This window comes from Phodopus roborovskii, unplaced genomic scaffold (genome assembly GCF_943737965.1).
Source record: "Phodopus roborovskii unplaced genomic scaffold, PHOROB, whole genome shotgun sequence".
Taxonomy (NCBI): Eukaryota; Metazoa; Chordata; class Mammalia; order Rodentia; family Cricetidae; genus Phodopus; species Phodopus roborovskii.
In genome coordinates, this window is record NW_026125925.1 from 2,991 (window position 1) to 22,648 (window position 19,658).

The 19,658-nt window shown below is 38.5% G+C and overlaps 1 protein-coding gene across 1 annotated transcript in view; it reads left to right on the forward strand.

The window, feature by feature from the left end:
- Positions 1–11,581: 11,581 nt before the first annotated feature.
- The window catches only part of LOC127217978 (melanoma inhibitory activity protein 2-like), a gene marked incomplete at its 3' end in the record, with an annotated part of 94,854 nt that continues 86,777 nt past the window's right edge, over positions 11,582–19,658 (forward strand). Inside the window, 1 exon segment of the mRNA XM_051178984.1 lies at positions 11,582–11,620. Coding sequence (XP_051034941.1) covers positions 11,582–11,620 — 39 coding nt within the window.

Sequence of the window (19,658 nt, forward strand, 5' to 3'; positions counted from 1 at the left end):
TGAACCCCTAACTCCACAGGTTGGTGATGCCTTGCAGGAGGAATACATTCTGGTTCCAATGTCAGAGATCCTCAAGACTTCCCAGGCCTTCTAACTGAGACACATGTTCAGGGGTTCTAAGTCAGTCAAATGCTGGTTTCCCAGGTATAGGTCTGGGCGTCCATTAGCTCCCCCTTGATCAGGTCAGCTGTCTCTGTGAAATTCTGTAGACTGGTCTTGTCCTCCCTCTCTGTTTCTGGATTCCAATTTGGCTCAGTGTTTATCTGTGGGTGTCTGCTTCTATTTCCATCAGTTACTAGAAGAGGGCTCTATGATGGTGAATAATTTAGTCATCAGTCTCATTAACAGAAAAGAAATTGAAAGTAGCCTGTTCATTGTTGCTAAAAATGTTAGTTGGGGTCAGGCATGTAGGTCTCTGGACATTTCTGTAGTCACTTTTGTCTTTGATCCTGTAATTCTTTTATGATCTCTCCCCTCTCCCTCCTTCTCCCTCCCTTCTCCCTCCCTCTCTCTCTCCCTCTCCCTCTCCCTCTCCCCTCTCTCTCTCTCTCTCTCTCTCTGTCTTATTTCATCTATTCCTCCCCCAACTCAATATACTTAGTGCCAAGTGCTTTCCTGTCCTCCTTTTCTCTTTCTCCTAGCTCCCTCTCCACTCACTGACCCCCCAACTTCCAATATTCTCAGGAGATCGTGTTCTTTCTCCTTTTGTGAGGGACCCTGCATGCATCTCTTAGACTCTGCCTTGTATCCTAGATTCTCTAATGGTGTGAATTATAGCCTGATTATCCTTTGATATATGTCTAAAATCCCTATGTGAGTGAGTACATACCACGTTTCACTTTTTGTGACTGGGTTACCTCATTCAGGATGGTTTCTTCAAGTTCCATCCATTTGACTGTGAATTCCAAGATTGCATTTTTTTTGTCTGCAGAGGACTATTTCATTGTGTAAATGAGCCACATCTTCTTTATCCATTCTTTAGTTGAGGAACATCTAGGTTGCTTCCAGGTTTTTGCTATAACAACTAATGTTGCTATGAACATAGTTGAGCACATTTCTTTTTGCATGAATGTGGATCATTTGGTTATATGCCTAAGAGGGGGATTGCCTGGTCCTGTGGTAAACCAATTCCCATTTTCCTGAGGAACTGCCATACTGATATCCAAATTGGCTATAGAAGTTTGCACTCCCACCAGCAGTGGGGGAGTGTTCCCCTTTCTCCACATGCTCTCCAGCATAAGCTGTCACTGGTGTTTCTAATTTTAGCCATTCTGGCAGGAGTAAGATGGTATCTCAAATTGTTTTGATTTGCATTTCCCTGATATCTAAGAATGTTGAGCTCTTTCTTAAGTGTCTTTCAACGTTTTTGATTTCCTTTATTGAGAATTCTCTCCTCAATTATGTACCCCATTTTTAATAGAGTTATTTGGAGTTTGTTGACTACTTCTTTGAGTTCTTCCTACATTTCTGAGGTAAGCCTTCTGTCAGATGTAGGGTTGGTGAATATCCTTTGCCAGTCTGTGGGATGCCATTTGGTCTTGTCAAATGTGTCCTTTGTCTTACAGGAACTTCGTAGTTTGAGGAGGTGCCATTTACTAACTGTCGATATCAGTCTGTGCTACTGGTGTTATGTTCAGTAAGCATTCCCCTGTACAATTAGATTCAAGGGTACCTCACACTTTGTCATCTAAGAGCTTCACCGTGACTGGATTAATGTTGAGGTCTTTGATCCATTTAGACTTGTGCTTTGTACATGACACACCATTATCCATTTGAGCCAGCACCATTTGTTGAAGTTGCTTTCCACCTTTCATTGTATACTTTTAGTTGGTTTATCAAAAATCAGGTGTTTGTAGGTATGTGAGTTAATATCGGTATTTTTTATTGGATTCCATTGGTTTACCTGTCTATTTTTGTGCAAATATTAGGCTGTTTTCAGGAGTATACTTCTGTAGTAGAGCTTAAAGTCGGGGTGGTGATTCCTCCTGAAGTTCCTTTTATTATACAGGGTTATTTTGGCTATCTCAGGTCTTTTGTTTTCCATTTAAAATAGATTATTATCTTTTCATGGTCAGTGAAGTATTGTGCTAGAATTTTAATGGGTATTGTATTGAATCTATAGATTGCTTTTGGCAAGATTGCTATTTTTACTATGTTTATCCTACCCATGTAACAGCATCTGAGATCGTTCCATTTTCTGTAATCTTGCTTGATTTCTTTCTATAAAGACATAAATTTCTTGCAACATAGATCTTTCAGTTGTTTGTAAGCTTTACTCCTAGATACTTTATGTTGTTTTTGGCTATTGTAAAGTGTAATTTTTTTTCTGATTTCTTTCTCAGTCCTTTTGTCGTCTGTATATAGTAGGATACTGATTATTTTGAGTTTATGTTGTGTCCTGCTAGTTTGCTGAATGTGTTTATCAGCTGTAGGAGTTCCCTGGTAGAGTTTTTGGGTGGCTTATGTAAATACTAATATCATCTGCAAAAAGAGAAAGTTTGGTTTTTTCTAGTCCAAATTTTATCGCCTTGATCTACATTTTTTTTTGTCTTATTGCTTTAGCTAGAAATTCAGTACAATATAGAAGAGATATGGAGAGAGAATGCAGGCTTGTCTTGTTATTTATTTTAGAGGAATTGCCTTAATCTTCTCTCCATTCAGTTTCCATGTTGGCTGTTGGTTATCCCTGATCTCTCCAAGACCTTTATCATGAAAGCGTGTTAAATTTGTCAAAGGCTTTTTCATTATCTAGGGGGGGGTGATCATGTGTTTTTCTTTTTCAGTTTGTTTATATGATCGAAAACATTGATATATTTTCTTATGTTAAACCATCCCTACATCCCAGGGATGAAGCCCACTGGTCATCCCTGTGATCTTGGATTCTATTTGCCAGTATATAATTGAGTATTTGTGCATCAACGCTCATGAGGGATAATCATCTGTAGTTTTCTTTCTTAGTTGTGTCTTTGTGTGGCTTGGCAATGAAGGTAATTGTGGCCCTCGTAAATAGAATTTGGTAATGAACCCTCTGCTCCTATTGTGTGGAACAATTTGAGGAGTATTGTTATTAACTGTTCTTTAATTTTCTGGTAGGAATCTGCACTGAAGATATCTGGCCCTGGGGTTTTTGTGGTTGGAAGGCTTTTTGATGACTGCTTCTATTTCAATTAAGGTTTTATAGGTCTATTTCAATTGTTTGTCTGTTCTTGATTCATTTTTGGTAAGTGATAGTTATCCATAAATTTTTTCTATTTCCTGTGAAATTTCAAATTTTATGTAATACAGTTTTTCAAAGTATGACCTGCAAATTTTTGGATTTCTCAGCGTCTATGTTATGTCCTCCTCTTTTGTTTCTAATTTGTTAATTTACATGTTCTCTGTCTGTTTTTTTTTTTTGTTTGTTTGTTTGTTTTTTTGTTAGTTTGGATAAAGGATTTTCTATCTTGTTGATTTTGTAAAAAAAAACCCTTCTCTTTGTTAAATTGATATTTTTATTGTTTTCCTGGTTTCTACTAAATTGATTTCAGCCCTCAAATTGATTATTTCCTGGCATATATTCCTCATGGTTGAGTGGGGGGAGTTTCCAGTTGTGCTTTAGTTCTCTAATATGACTATCCTTAATTTTCTTCATATGAGCACTTAGTGCAATGAATTTTCCATGAACACTGCCTTCAAAGTGTCTCATAAGTTCGGGTATGTAGTGTCTTCATTCTTGTTGAATACTAGGAAGTCTTTAATTTCTTCCTTTATTTCTTTTTGATCCAGGAATTGGGCAATTGCTCACTGTTAAGTTTCCATGAGTTTGTAGGTTTTCTGCAATGCGTTGTTCAATTTCAACTTTAAAGCTTGGTGATCTCAAAGGTACAGGGGACTATTGACAATTCTATTTTTTTTTGTATCTGTTGTATATTGTTATGCTACCTAGTATGCAGTCAATTTTTTTTATTTTTGTTCTTATTTTGTTATTTTTATTTTTTTACATATTGATTCCTGGTCCCTCTCTCTCCACCCGGCTTCTTTTCCTCACTCCCACCCTCATATGCATTCCCAAAACCCTACCCCCTCATCCCCTTCCCCATTCCACTTGTAGGGTGATGCCATCTAGGAGGGGTCATCTAAATCTGTCAAGTCATTTGTAGTAGGGACTAGGCCCTCCCTCCTGTCTGTACATTAATGCAATATCCCTCCATGGGGGATGTGCCTGCCAAGTTTCTTGTGCAACAGGAATATATCTTGGTTCTACTAGATGAGGACAATTAGACTGCTCAGGCTTTCTAGCAGAGACACATATTCAGGGCATCTGAGTCATCCCATGCTGGATTACCATCATGGGATTAGAAGTCTGGGGGCTCATTAGCTCCTCCTGGTTCATGTAAGCTGTCTCTATGTTTTTCTGCAGCCTGGTCTTGTCCTCCCTCTCTGCATCTGGATTCTAATTCTGTTCAGTGTTTAGTTGTGGGTGTTTGCTTCCGTTTCTATCAGCTACTAGATGAGGGTGCCATGATGGTTGATGAGTTAGTCATTGATCTCATTATCATGGTAGCCTTTCCACTACTGCTCAAATTGTTAGTTGGGGTGAGACTTGTAGGTTTCTGGACCTATATTGGCTCCCTCTTTTATGGTCTCTCTCTTTTTCTCTCTTCTATTTCTCCCTTGACTCAATAATCCTAGTCCCTCATGCTTTTCTCTCCTCCCTTTCTTTTTCTCCTAGTATCCTCTCCCTCTCACTGCCTTCCCCACTCCACATGTGCTCTGGAGAAATTGCTCCTCCCCATTTCTATGAGGAACCTTATAGGAATCTCTTAGAATATACTTTGTATCCTAGTTCCTTTGGCGGTGTTAATTATAGGCTGGTTATCATTTACTCTAGGTCTAAAATCCATATGTGAGTGAGTACATCCCGTGGTCCTCTTTTTGTTACTGGGTTACCTCATTCAGGATGGTTGCTTCAAGTTCCATCCACTTGACAAGAAATTGCTAAATTCCATTGTTTTTTCTGCACTGTAGTATTCCACTGTGCAGATGTGCCACATCTTCTTTATCCATTCTTTAGTTGAGGAACATCTAGATTGCTTCCAATTTCTTGTTAGAACATATAATACTGCAATGAACATAGTTGAACAGATGTCTTTGTTTCATAGGTATAAATCATTTACCTATATGCGCCAGAGGGGAATTGCCAGGTCCTGTGATCACCTTATTCCCATTTTCCTGAGAAACTGCCATACTGATATCCAAAATGGCTGTACAAGTTTGCACTGTACACCAGCACTGTAGAAGTGTTCCCCTTTCTTCACAGCCCGTCCAGCATAAGCTGTCATTGGTGTTTCTAACTTTAGCCATTCTGGCAGGAGTAAGATGGTATCTCAAAGTTGTTTTGGTTTGCATTTCCCTGATAGCTAAGGATGTTGAATACTTCCTTAAGTGTCTTTCAACTTTTTTAATTTCCTCTATTGAGAATTCTCTCTTCATTTATATACCCCATTTTAAATAGGTATATTTGGTGTTTTGTTGACTAATTTCTTGAGTTCTTTGTATATTTCAGATATCAGCCCTCTCTCTGATGTAGGATTGGTGAAAATCTTTTCTCAGTCTGTGGGCTGCTCTTTGGTCTTTTCAACTGTGACCTTTGCCTTAGAAGCTAATTAGTTTGAGGAGATACCATTCAATATTTGTCAATCTCAGTGTATGTGTACTAGACTTATGTTCAGGAAGCATTCCTCCCCATACGAAGCTGTTCAAATGTACATCTCACTTTCTCTTCTAAGAGGTTCAGTGTGGCTGGATTGATGTTGAGGTATTTGACCCATTCAGACTTGAGTTTTGTGTGTGGTGATAGACCTAGATCTATCTGCAGTCTTCTACACACCATCATCCAGTTGTGCAAGTACTGTTTGTTGAAGATACTTTCCTTCTCCCATTTTATACTTTTTAGCAGTTTTGTCAAAAATGAGCTGTTCATAAGTGTGTGGGTTTGTATCAGGATTTTGGATTGGATTCCGTTGATCTACTTGTCTATTTTTATGCCAGTACCAGGCTGTTTTCAGGACTAAAGCTCTGTAGTAGAGCTTAAAGTCTGGGTGGTGATTCCTCCTGAAGTTCCTTTATTGTACAGGGTTGTTTTGGCTATCCCAGATCTTTTTTTTTCATATAAAATTGATTATTATCCTTTCATGGTCAGTGAAGAATTGTGCTGGAATTTTAATGGGGATTGTATTGAATCTATAGATTGCTTTTGGCAAGATTTCTATTTTTACTATGTTTATCCTACCTATACAAGAGCATGGGAGATCTTTCCATTTTCTGGTATCTTCTTTAAATTCTTTCTTTAAAGACACAAAGTTCTTATTATATAGGTCTTTCACTTGTTTGGTAAGCATTATCCAAGATACTTACTATTGTTTCTGGCTATTGTAAAGGGTGATGTTTTTCTGATTTCTTTCTCAGCCCCTTTATCATCTGAATAAAGTAGGGATACTGAATTTTCTGAGTTTATCTTGTATCCTGCTAGTTTGCTGAATGTGTTTATCAGCTATAGGAGTTCCCTGGTGGAGTTTTTTGGTTGGCTTATGCGAACTATCATATCATCTGCAACTATAGACAGTTTGCCTCTTCCTTTCTAATTTGTGTCCCTTTGATCTCCTTTTGTTGTCTTATTGCTCTACCTAGAACATCTAGTACAATATTGAAGAAATATGGAAAGAGAGGGCAGCCTTGTCTTGTTCCTGATTTTAGAAGACTCACATTAATCTTTTCTCCATTCAGTTTGATGTTGGTTGTTGCTTTATTGTATGTTGCTTTTATTATGTTTAGATATGTTCCTGTTGTCCTTGATCTCTCCAGGATATTTATCATGAAATGGTGTTGAATTTTCCTGAAGGCTTTTTTAGCATCTAGGGAGAGGATCATTTAGTTTTTATTTTTCAGTTTGTTCATATAATGCATCACATTGATAGATTTTCATATGTTAATCCATTCCTGCACTTCAGGCATGAAGCCTTCTTGGTCATGCTGGATGATTTCTCTGATGTATTTTTGGATTCAGTTTGGCAGTATATAATTGAGGATTTTTGCATCAATGTTCATGATGGATATTCGTCTCTAGTTTTCTTTCTTAGTTTTGTTTTTGTGTGTTTTGGGTAGCACGGTCATTGCAGCCTCATAAAAAGAGTTTGGTAATGAACTTTCTGCTTCTATTGTGTGGAACAATTTGAGGAGTATTGGTATTAACTCTTCATTGAATTTTTGGTAGAGCCATCTGGCACTTGTTTTTTTTTTTTTTTTTTTTTTTTTTTTTTTTTTGGGTGGAAGGATTTTGATGTCTGCTTCTATTTTGTTAGGTGTTGTAGGTCTCTTTAGGTTTTTTCTCTGTTCTTCATTTAATTTTGGTAAGTGATAGTTATCTAGAAATTTCTCCCATTTCCTTTGAATTTTCAAATTTTGGGGGGTACAGGTTTTCAAAATATGACCTGGAAATTTGTCTGGACTTTTTCTGTGTCCATTGGAATGCCCCCCCCTGTTTCCTTTCTGATTTTGTTAATTTGCATGTTCTCTCTCTGCATTTTCATTAGTTTGTTAAAACTATCTTGTTGATTTTCTCAAAAAACCAACTCATTGTTGTATTGAATTTTTTATTGATTTCCTGGTTTCTACTTTATTTATTTCAGCCCTCAAATTGACTATTTTATGGCATCTCCTCCTTTGGGGTAATTTTGCTTCTTTTTTTTTCAACAGCTTTTAGATGTGTGGTTAATTTTCTAATGTTACTATTCTCTGTTTTCTTCATATGTGCACTTAGTGCAATGAACTTCTTTCATAGCACTGCGTTAAAGGGGTCCCATAAGTAAGGGTATGTTGTGTCCTCATTCTCATTGAATTTTAGTAAGCCTTTAATTTCTTTCATTTTTCTTCTTTTACCCAGGTATGGTGCAATTGCACATTGTTCAGTTTACATGACTTTGCAGAGTTTCTGTGATTTGCGTTGTTGAATTCCAACTTTACTGTAGTATGGTGGTCTGATAAAATACTGGGCAGTATTCCCTTTTTTGTGTGTGTGTGTGTGTGTGTGTGTGTGTGTGTGTGTGTGTGTGTGTGGTATCTGTTGAGGTTTGTTATGTCCCCTAGTATGTGTTCGATTTTAAAGAAAGTTCCATATGGAGCAGAGAAGAAAGTATATTCTTTAGTGTTTGGATGGAATGTTCTATAGATTTCTGTTAAGCCCAATTGAGACATATCTTCTATAAGTAGTTTTGTTTCCTTGTTAAGCTTCTGTCTTGTGGTGATGCCTAGTGCTTATAGTGGGGTCTTGAAGTCTCCCATTATTAGTGTGTGATGTTTCATGTGAGCTTTGAATTTTTGTAGCATTTTCTTTTACGAATGTGGCAGCCTTTGAATTTACGGCATTGGTGTTTAGAATTTAGACTTTCTGGTGATGGAATTCTCCTCTAATGAATATGAAATGACCTTTTTCTTCTCTATTGACTGATTTTGGTTTGAGGTCTAACTTGTTAGATATTATGATAGCTACACCTGCTTCGGTCCATTTGATTGGAGGATCATTTCTCAATCCTTTATCCTGGAGGTAATGTTCATCTGTGAAGCTTAGAAAAGTTTCTTTTATGCAACAGAAGGATGGATTCTGTCTTCATATCCATTCTGTTAACCGGTGTCTTTTTATAGGCGAGTTAAGACCAATAATGTTGAGGGAAAGCAAGGACCATTGATTGTTAATTCTTGTTTGATTTAGATTTGTCTTTGGCAGTGGAATTTTGAATTTATTTGCCCTGCTTTTCCAATGGTTCTTTTGAAGTGGGATTATATATTGCCTATGTTTTATGTGTGTTGTGTTGAAATTTTCCTTCCAGAACTTTATGTAAGCCTGGATATCTAGATACATATTGTGAAACCTGGCTTTTATATTGAACAAATTTTTTTTCCATCTATGATGATTGAGGGTTTTTCTGGGTATAGTAGTCTGTGTTGCCATCCGTTATTCTTGAAACAGTAATTACAGGTATATGGCAAAATGCCCAGGTTGATTTTCCTGTTTAAAATGTAACTACAGAAAATTTTAAATTCTAGAAATCATGCCCTACTTCATTGCTATCAAACTGTTTTGCCAGTGTTAGACTTTGTGATTTACAACTAATGAGTAGAGTTCCTGAAAGAAGCTTCTTTGAGAGCACCGAATTTCCTCACCAGGAAATGGTGAACTCTGCAAATCTACCCCAGGGTACATTGTGGAACATTGATATACCATATCTGTTAAGCATATCATGTTACCTACAATTCTTCATGGAAATTACCACTTCAAAGGAGAAATTTTGTTTAATTCCTGCTACTGTAATGTGCACTGAATGGTAAGCACTGATATCCTTTGATTCATATACATATGTGGTTTTGATCATATTATCCCAGAAGCTCCATGTCAGACTAATAAGTCCTAGTCATCATTCAAACTAGCAACAACTTTGTACATAGTTCCAAGGCTGAACCATCCACTCTCAAATGCAATCCAGCTCTTTTCCCAACAAACCTTGTAGGTAAAAGTGTTCCTCCTTTCATTCTGCCTTTGTCTTTTATTTATAACATTGTTTAATCTTCAAAATCAATTATACTAACTTTACACAAATCCTGAAGTAGGTTCTTACTCAAGATGTAGGCAAGTGGTGTATGAGGCCCAGGAGATCTGCTCTGTTTCTAAGGTCTACATTTTTAACTCTGATCTTTTCCATGTCTGCTTAGAGGTAGGCTCAAAATCATTTTGTTCAATGCTCTAATATGATGAAGGAAGTACCTCTCCTATGTAGAATATGGAGTCTTTGAGAGGACATAGGTAAATCACAAACATTTCATTCTTCAAGTGCATTAGGTATGATCATGATGATCCCAAATAGTCTGAATGAGAACAGGACCAAGGTTAGTTTCAGATAGAGGAATATTATTTAATAAGTTTGTTAAGTCTCTGTGTTCATAACTGTGATCACTACAGATTTGAAAGCACACATAAGGCTCAGGAAATATTGTGGCATATGTGTCATGAATATCTGACTGTTTGAGTCAGAGACATTAGACACAGAGAATGGAAGGCAAAAGTCATTTATAAAAACACAGGTCAAAGACACATTTAAGTTGTATGACGTCTCAGTACACTAGCCTTTGGATTTTACTTCAAGGCATAAATTGTAAAGGGAGAAGAGACTTGCTAAGAATGCCAAATCTTTGAAAATGCAGTATGTTTGCTCAACTTGTATGGTGACACTTAGGGCCATATTTCATTTGCAAACTAGTCACTATGTCTATAGATGCGAGTGCATGTGTATGAAGGCCATACTTTTTAAAGACAGGTTATCTTACTGAGGACTGTGTGCATCCATTAGGCAAGACCTGCTGGCCAGGGAGACCCAGGGATTTCTGACTTCATTTCATCAACACTGAACGTGTGTCACCATTCTTGATTTTTCTTTTTAATATAGTGCTGTGGGTTGAACTCAGATCCTCATGCATGAATGACAAGATCTTAACAAATTGAGCTCTCTCATAAGTCCCAAACTGCTGTTGTTAGCAGATTTTTTCCCAGTCAGAAGGAATCTCTTTTTTGGGGTGTTGTCTCCCTAAAAGTAGATGTCCTAAGAACAAGGGTTTATTTTTGGAGCAAAGTGCCCTTGCAAATAAGAGAAGGCCTGACCACATGCCACCTAGACTGCCCCCTCGGTAGCTAACTTTGTCCTACTCCTAACAGGGACAATGGAGAAAGACTTCATTGGGGGCCCTCTGGCTTGGCGACCTTAGCCAATGGAAAGAGAAAATGTCAGGAAGTTTCCTATCATGCTGGGGCGCTATTATGAGCACCTGGCAAAGGCAGACCCATCCCTACAGGGACCCAGGGCATGGCCCTGCCCCCTTGCCGCCGGCCACGCCCTCCAGCCTGCTGGCATCCTGCATCAGATGGGTCCAGAGTTGAGGTTTCCTCAGAGGCAGCACATCCACTTCCTGGCCGCATCAGTTGGAGTCAGGGGTTCTGAAGCTGTTAAGTGAACCACATGTGCAGTATGGGAGACCAGCGACTGGCAGCGTGCAGGCTTACCCGCCTCAGCTTTTCCTGGTCTCTGCCAACTCTTCATGCATTGGCTTCCACAGAGGTGCTTGATGGTTTCGCCCCCTTCTTCCTTGTCATTGATGCTTTTCTCATCAGTGCCCAGAACCCAAACCAGGGTAGCCTGGGTGGTGCGGTGTCAGAGGCAGAGGCAGCTAGGCTGGCTTCCAGGGCTGCTGTGGTTCTGCTGTGAGGACTGTGCTGATTGGCAGGATGACTCTGTGTGGGCAGGCAGCCTGAGCCTTGTCGCCACCCAGGAATTCACCATGCACATCTTCTCCTTTCTGCTGCTGCCTAATGGGCTGTGGGCCTCAGCCCTGCTGAGAGTGCCTTTTCTACCCTACTGTGGACCCAGCTCCTCATCTGCCTCTGTGTTTTGCCCATGGTGGCTGGAGTTCCTCATGAGCAAGTAGGGTTGGTTCCCTCAGGAGCTGCATGTGGAGTTCACCTTAGAGAATGACCTGAGCAGAGGCAGCATATTGGGCGATGGCAGTGGTGGAGGAGGCACTGACAATGCCACTGGAGGTGAGGGAAGATGAAGTGATTTATCTCTTTTCTCGCTGGCAGGAAGTGCTGTGCATCTACTTGGAGCTGATCTTATGCTTGCTGCTCATCATCCGGAACAACAGATAGGCTTGCCTGGAGACCACAAGGGTGTCTCACTTCCCCTGCCTGGAGAAAATTCCATGGGATAAACAAGTAGGTCTCAAATTGGTTTCTGTAGATGCAGCTGTAGGTTCTGACATGGCTATTTCCTGAGACAAGTGATGATTGGGGGACTTGACCTGACATTTATCAGACACCTTTCCAGACTCTTCCCAGGCAGGGTTCATTCATCCATTCTTGGCAGTGAGGTAGAGCAATGCCATAGCTAGGGACCAGCTGATTTATTCTGAAATCAACTAGAACTGCAAAGGTGCTGTAGGTGAAGAACAACTGTGAGTCCAGTAAGAACCATTTCTCACAGTTCTTTTGGGTGGATATATAACATGTATACACAGTAGTAGTATACCACATTTTGTCTCCAATTCTCTTTTTTCTCTGTCACCCTTACCATGTAATCTTCTGTGCTAACATACTTGTGAGGCCACATGATTCTGCCCTTCTGGGTCTGCTAATCACTTCTCTGCTCACAACTGTCAGTCATCTGTGATTGTCAGGTTTTCCTTACAGAATAGTGTGTGTGTGTGTGTGTGTGTGTGTGTGTGTGTGTGTGCATGTGTGTGTGTCTGTCTGTCTCTCTCACTATATGGGTGACTGTTTTGTTTGTACTCTAGGGTATTCCTTTTTTACTGATTAATTTTGGACTGGGGTGTAGCCTTGGTAAGTGTTCATTTCTGGCATACTGGAAGCCCTGATTTAGTCCCCAACAACACTTAAATTGGCAATGGTAGCACACCTGTTCTTTAATACTTGTAAGAGGCAGAAGGATCCAAGTTTAAGGTCACCTTTCCTGTTTATTTAGTCAGACCCCCCAAGGGAAGACAGCTGGGGAGGTTCTAGATGGTGTGTGTTGATGCCTGGAAAGAGTCAAGCCCATCATTCCTAGGGTTGTTTTTGAAAGAGCAGCTTTCTTCATGGGCTCAAACTGCATTATTTTAACTCAATATAAAAGACAGGAAGGGTTTAAATTCCAACCCTGAAGCCCTGACAGTTGTTTTGACCACTCCTCCCCCACAGGACAAGCTGCAGACCTGTGTTTTTTCTTTGCAGGGAAATGTTTCTACAGACCCAGTGCAAACAGATAAATCATGAACTTGAAGTGAGGGTAAAGCACCCAACCCAGATCATTGATACTCTCTTTTAGTTCGATATTTTTTTTTAGTCTTTGGTAGGGATGGTGTCCTTCACCTAGATCCTAATTGAATACATAGAGATTTATTCTTCCTTATGAACACCTGGACTTAACTCAGCTTTTATCTAGTCAACTTTTCTAAATTAATTATCCCATTTCTCTTTAACTATGCTTACCCTCTGGGCCTTTTTCCTTTTTTTATTCTATTGCCTTTCTTTCCTTCTTACTCCTTGGCTGTCCACTGGTATCCTCCTCCTATTCCCTTGTCATACCTTGATCTTCTTTTGGTTTCTTCTCCTATTTTTTCTTTCTGCATGCCAGCTCTGCCTGATATTATTGCCTATGTTTGCTTGTATGTTGCTTTGCTTATTGTTTTCTGAGAAAAACAGCCCTTGAAAATCACTGTGTAGATCATGCTGGCCTGGAACTCATAGAGGTCCACCCTCCTCTGCCTGGTGTTTGCTGGGATTTAAGGCATGTTCCCCCACTTCTAAAATTTCTACTTTTTAGATATTATGAATATAAGTTGTGTTTGCATATTCCTGTTTTCTTATTATTTCCATTTGTTGAGACAGTCTTAGAATATAGCCCTGACTCTATAACTGTATAACTGTATAATTGAGTCTCAAACTCCTGACCTTCCTGCCTGTGATTCCTAATTGCTGGGATTACAAGTGTGTTCCCCAATGCTTTTACATGGAAAATTTCCATATTTACTGTACAAGTAGCCATATATACCATGACTTCAATTATCATAGTGAAGGATATATATTTATATATACACATATATAATACACATATATATATTATATACATATATTTACTTAGAATATTTATAAATTTTTACTCTAAATTCTTGTATAAGAAAAATCTTGATGCGTGTAACATTATTTAAAATATGAATTAGTTGGTTCATGTTGAACCTGAAAAGTGCTATGATACATTGAATTTGTGTAGAAATACAATTATTACATAATTTGTTAAATCCTTGTAAACATAAGGAAAGAAATCTGACAAGGCCTCTTTGCTGGCCTCTCACTTTTATTAATAATACATTAACAATGTACTAACTAATGCATGTTTTCTTGGAGCAAAAGGGCCTCATTAAATACTTACTGACTGATACTGTCATTTCAGATAAGTGATATTTCAAAAGCAAAACAATCTCTAGAAAATGAATCAAAAGACTATCAAATCACAACTAGCTGAAGTAAGTTAAGTTGAATTACTTAAATCGGTCTGTAACTTTTGAAGAACATTTAGGTTTTTATATTATTATTAGTTATATTAGTGAGAGATTTCTAGAGGAATAGAACTTAGGGGATGGCAGCCATCTATCTATCTATCTATCTATCTATCTATCTATCATCTATCTATCTAATCTATCTTTCTAAAGGGAATTTATTAGAGTGATTGTCAGGCTGCATTCAGGTTATTCCGGCAATGAAAATCTAACAACAGAGATTCTAAGAATCCAGTATTTGCTCAGTGTATGAGGCTAGATGTCTCATCTTATACTCAGTATACAGAGCAATCCCAAAGAAGTAGGCTATAATGCCAGTGGGAGTGAGGACAAGCAAGCTTCCTACTTCCATGTCCTTTAGATAGTCTGCTGCCATAAGGTGTAGCCCCAAATATAGGCAGATCTCCCCACCTCAAAAGGTCCAGATTAAAATGATTCTTCCCTTTTGAAATGATTTAATTTAGAAAATTTTCAAACAGCTTCCTTGGAATTTAGTTAATTCAAAATGCCATTGACAACCAAGAATAGCCATCATATTAGGTGAAAAAAATATTACATTAAGATTTGAAATATAGCAGATATTAAATATACATTTAATTATAACTGAGTAACTTTGAATGAAATTCATTTTCACCTGAATGTATTTAAACTAGGACTGTATCTGAGCACTCTTTAAGTTGTGTTAACATGTAATGATAGTAAATATAGTTGCTTCCTGAAGTATGAAGTTTAGCGCAGGAGACAGAGTAAGTAGTGTGGGATCTTTCTGGAATATCTACTCCTGAACTAGTGAGCATGAAAGAGAGTTGTCACCAGTGTACTGTCTGCATGACACTTCCAGAAAGCCTCAATTCTTGTTCCGGTTTCTTTTCCAAAATCACAAAGTGGGCAGGGAAGCAAGCTAGAGTTTTCTGAAGTGTACATGGCAGTAGCAGGTTGCTAAGGGCAACACCCCATTGTTTCAGCTATTTCTCCAGGTTATTCCCTTCCTGGTAGTAAATGAAGCCATGCATAGAAAATAGGCAGTACAGGCAGTGTTTAAGTAAGTCACTAAATAAACCAATATGTCGGTATTTAGTAATTGTTTTTTCTATTTCAGTAGTTAACAAAAATGTCTGCATACTACATGGAAGGTTCAATAATTTGCTCAAGTCATGTTGCAAATGAGTGTTGTATAAAATTAGTGTTGATAATTCCTCTGCTGTTAATAGTGGAATGTTTTGGCCTTAGATTAAATTTCATGTTCTTTATTGGAGACACAAACAGGAGGTTTTCTGTTAACTTGTTATAAACTGTGTATTTCTCTGACTTAAGCCAATATTTGAAATCAATGAAAAAAATAACATAAGGGAGTTATAAGTGATAACTTGAATGAAAAGTCTCAAATTCTGGAAAACCTGAAGCAGTTTTGTCATATACAGATACTCTCTGTTTGATCCTAATGTAGCCTCTCAAGATCTGGGCAACACATGACTTTCGTTGTTGTCTTGTAATGTTCTGTAAAATAATACAAATCGCTAGGTGGGTTTTGGTGGTGTACGTAATCCTTGCATTTTGGCACGCTGAGGCAGTAAAAAAAGGCAAAATTAAGGCCAGTGTGGGCTATATAAGCAGAACTTGTCTCCAAAAAGCACATAGGTTGAGTCTATGGCTTACAGGTTAAGAACACAGGCTGCTCTCCTAGAGAACTTGGGTTTGATTCACACAGTACCTGAGTGATGGCTCACAACCATTCTTAACTTCAGTTTCAAGGGATCTGAAGCCCAATTCTATCTTTCCAGAGATAGCATTTCGTAGTAGCAAGGGAGCCAGTCCTGGAACACGTTCTATTGACCAGGATAGCCTGGAGCTGACAGAGGTCCACCTCTCACTGCCACTGGAGTCCTGGGTTAAAGGCCGGTGGCCCCACCTCCTGTTTTATGTTTATTTTACAAAGTGCCTGTTTTGATATGCCCTAACTGTACTTGTGTTTGAGTATGCAACAGGCAGAGTGTTACTACCATGCTTAAAGATTTCTTTTGACCTCTAAGGAGTACTTAACATGGGGAATAATCAGCTCCTATTCTGGTGTGGAAAAAATTAGCTTATTCCCAGGTTTTCTGCAATGTCATGGACTACTTTCCTCACTGCCTGACACTCCCACAAATAGAACTGTGAATGATGCAGCTTTACTGACTGCTGATTGTCATTTTGTTTCAGAAGGCAACTTTGCCCACCTCTGGTCATTGTGAATACAAAGCAGCTGATTCTGGCATGACTCCTCCACTGGTTCCAAAAGTTTCAGGCCCTAGAGTCCCTAAAGTTCCTGCCTTTCCAGGGAATTTAAGAGGCCAGATCATACCACCTCCTCCTCCAGGAAACATCCGTGGAGGTCCTGGATAGTATGTCCCACCATGGGATTTTGGAGGCCCATAGTTTCCTCCAATGCCAGGTAGGCATTGCTTAAAAAGTCCATGTGTGTGTCAATATTTATCTGTGCTTTCCTTCAAGTTTGTTTCCTGTTACTGAGATAAACACTGGCTAGTACCATATTGAGAGGGAAAGAGTTGTGGGGGCTAACAGGTTACAGTCCACCAATAAATGAAATCAAGTCTTCACCTTGATACACCTTAGGGTATTTTGAAATTGTACTTTGCTGTGAGAGGCCAGAAGATCAGTAAATTTACAAGGAGAATTTTTTTGTTGTTGTTGTTTTTTAGTTGTTGTTATGGTGGTGGTCTTGTTTTATTCTCCCTATGGCAAGGTTTCCCTATAGCTTTGGATCCTAGTATGAGTGTTTGGAAAACAAAATTGGGGCTGGAGCTAGTGGGTTAAGACTTGTATGGTACAGTGTTCAACCTCCACTGTCTTCTACCCATATCTTGGAACATGGGGTAATGTGTACCATCCAATGGACTTTCCATCTGACCTTCCCCCAGAACCCAGGTTTTCCTGACTCTCATAAGCTAAAGTAGAAAAGAGCTCTCTCCAGATGTGATTCCCCCTTCCCAACAACCTGCACCTGAACTTCTAGCCTGCACTGGGACCTCCTGAAACCCAAGGAGATTTGGTATTTTCCACGGCAGTCATTTCTTCTCATTTTCATTTTTAGCAGCTGTGGTTCCTTATGTGATTCTGTTATTGTTGAAATAGAACCTTAATGTGATTATATTTTCAGGATAATAGTTTGTAAAGACAAATGATTTATATATGGATCTTATGAGTAAATTATTTCCATATATGTTATTATGGATAGTAGCTTTTACTTTTATTATCAGCACATCCATAATCTTTGTAGTTTAATTCATGTAATCTTTTAATTGTGGATATCTTAAACTGCTGTGTCTTTAGACTAGAAATGTGTAAAAAACATCTTGTGGTAGACAAGTGTAAAGTTAACTGTATGTGTAATCAAATACATTTTAATTGAATTAAAGACTTGTTTGCCATTGATTACAATTAAACCTTCCAATGTCCTATAAACTTGGTTCCATAAATTAGTCATTTTACTTTTTATAAAATAGGGCCTGGAGTTAGTGGTTATCAAGTGTGCAGTACAGGATTATCTCCTCCCACTTTACTTCACAATCTCTTTGAACAGGGAGAAATGTGTATGCACCAAGGGGCTTTCCATCTCATTTTCCTCCAAGAGCTGGGTTCTTTCCCTCACTCTTTAATCCTCAAGAAAATCTATGGGGATATTTTTGAACAAGAGAGTTCATTGGCCCACCATATCCTCCAATGCCAAGTAGGCTATTTTAGAGGTACTTATATGTGTCAGTGTTTGCCTGTGCTTTCCATTAAGTTTGGTTCCTGTTACTGTGCTAAACTCTGGCCACAACTAACTTGAGGGGATGTTTGTATGGCTCAAGTTACAGTTCAGCAACAAAGGAAGTCAAGGATTCATCTTGTTTCTTCTTAAGGAATTTTGAATTTTTACTGCATTTAATAGGTCAGAAAATCAGTGAATTTACCAGAGCATTTTGTTTTTGGTTTTGTTTTCCCGCGTTAGGCTTTCTCTATGGATTTTGAGTCTGTCCTTGAACTCAATCTGTAGACGAGGTCAGTATGCTTACCTGTCAAGTTAGGACAAGCACAGGTGAATCTGATGGTGAAGTTCTCATTGATCCTACATAGTTAAGAAGTGTACTTTTCAATGTCAAGATTTGTTTTGGAGTCGAAATACTGTGGTGTGAGTGTTTGGATATCAGAATAGGGTCTTGACCTAGAGGATGAAAAAGTGTACAGTATTTGGTTTCAGCATGCACTATCCTTTACCCATGTCTTCAAACAGGGAGAAATAAATATGAACCATGGGGCTTTCTACCTTACCTTCCTCCAAGAGCTGGGTTCTTCCTCCCAACCCCATACCCTCCAGAAAACCTCTACAGAGATCCAAGACATTGTTTTCCACCATGAAATTTAGCTAACACACAATTTCAACCATTTCCAGGTAGGATATTTTAAAGTTCATGTATGTGTCCACATTTATCTGTGCTTTTCTTCAAGTTTGGTTACTGTTACTGTGAGAATCACTGGCCAGAATCAATGTGAGGAGGAAAGGGTTTATATGGCTCACAAATTACAACATAGCAACAAATGAAGTCAAGCATTCATCTTGACCCAACTTAGGGAAATTTGAATTATAAATGTAGTGTGATAGGTCTGAAAATCAGTATATTTTCTACCAGGTTTATTTTTAACTTTTCCCCAATGCTGAGTTTTTCCATATCTTTGGAGCTTGTCCTAGACCTCACTCTGTAGGCTAGGCTTGTCTGGAATGCATAGAGATGGAATGCATGGCTCTGTACCAAGTGCTGGGATTAATAGCTTATGCCACCAATGCCCAGCTTTAATCAGTTTTTAGGTTAAAATTTTGTGTATTTCATTTTGTAGAATTATATAGAGGTCATTATTTAAGGTGGTTACTTATATTTTTGTCTTAAAATTACTGACAAGTATTTAAGTATGTCTCCTATATAGTAGTTCCCACATGAACATATTTAAAATCTAAGATCATATATAGTTATTTGTTGAATTCCTTGAAATTCCTTCCTATGCTTATATTTTAAAATAAAAGTAATTTATGGATTTTACAGTATACTTTCCCCTTTGCAATCATAAGTTTTACACAGTATATCATGTTTGCAATACTGGCCAAGAAGCAGCTCGGTTGTCCTAGGTGGAATTACAGGAAATGTTTCTTGTAGGATATCAGGTCGGGATCACTGATTTGAGCATTAACTTTGAGTATTTTGCTACATGGAAGAGCTGTTTTACATTGAGTCTCCAGTGTATTGTTATCTGGGTAGCTGCTGAGATAGGACAAACACACCTGAAAGTATTGGTGATGTACTCATATTTCTGTGTAGCTACCATGTCCATTTTTCAATGTCAAGATTTATTTGTGAGATTAAATATTGTGTTGTGATATTTGGATATCAGAATAGATACAGAGCTAGTATTTTAAAAAGTGTGCAGTACTGGGGTTCAACTTCCATTTTCCTTTACACATATCTAGGAACATGGGGAAATATGTAGGAACC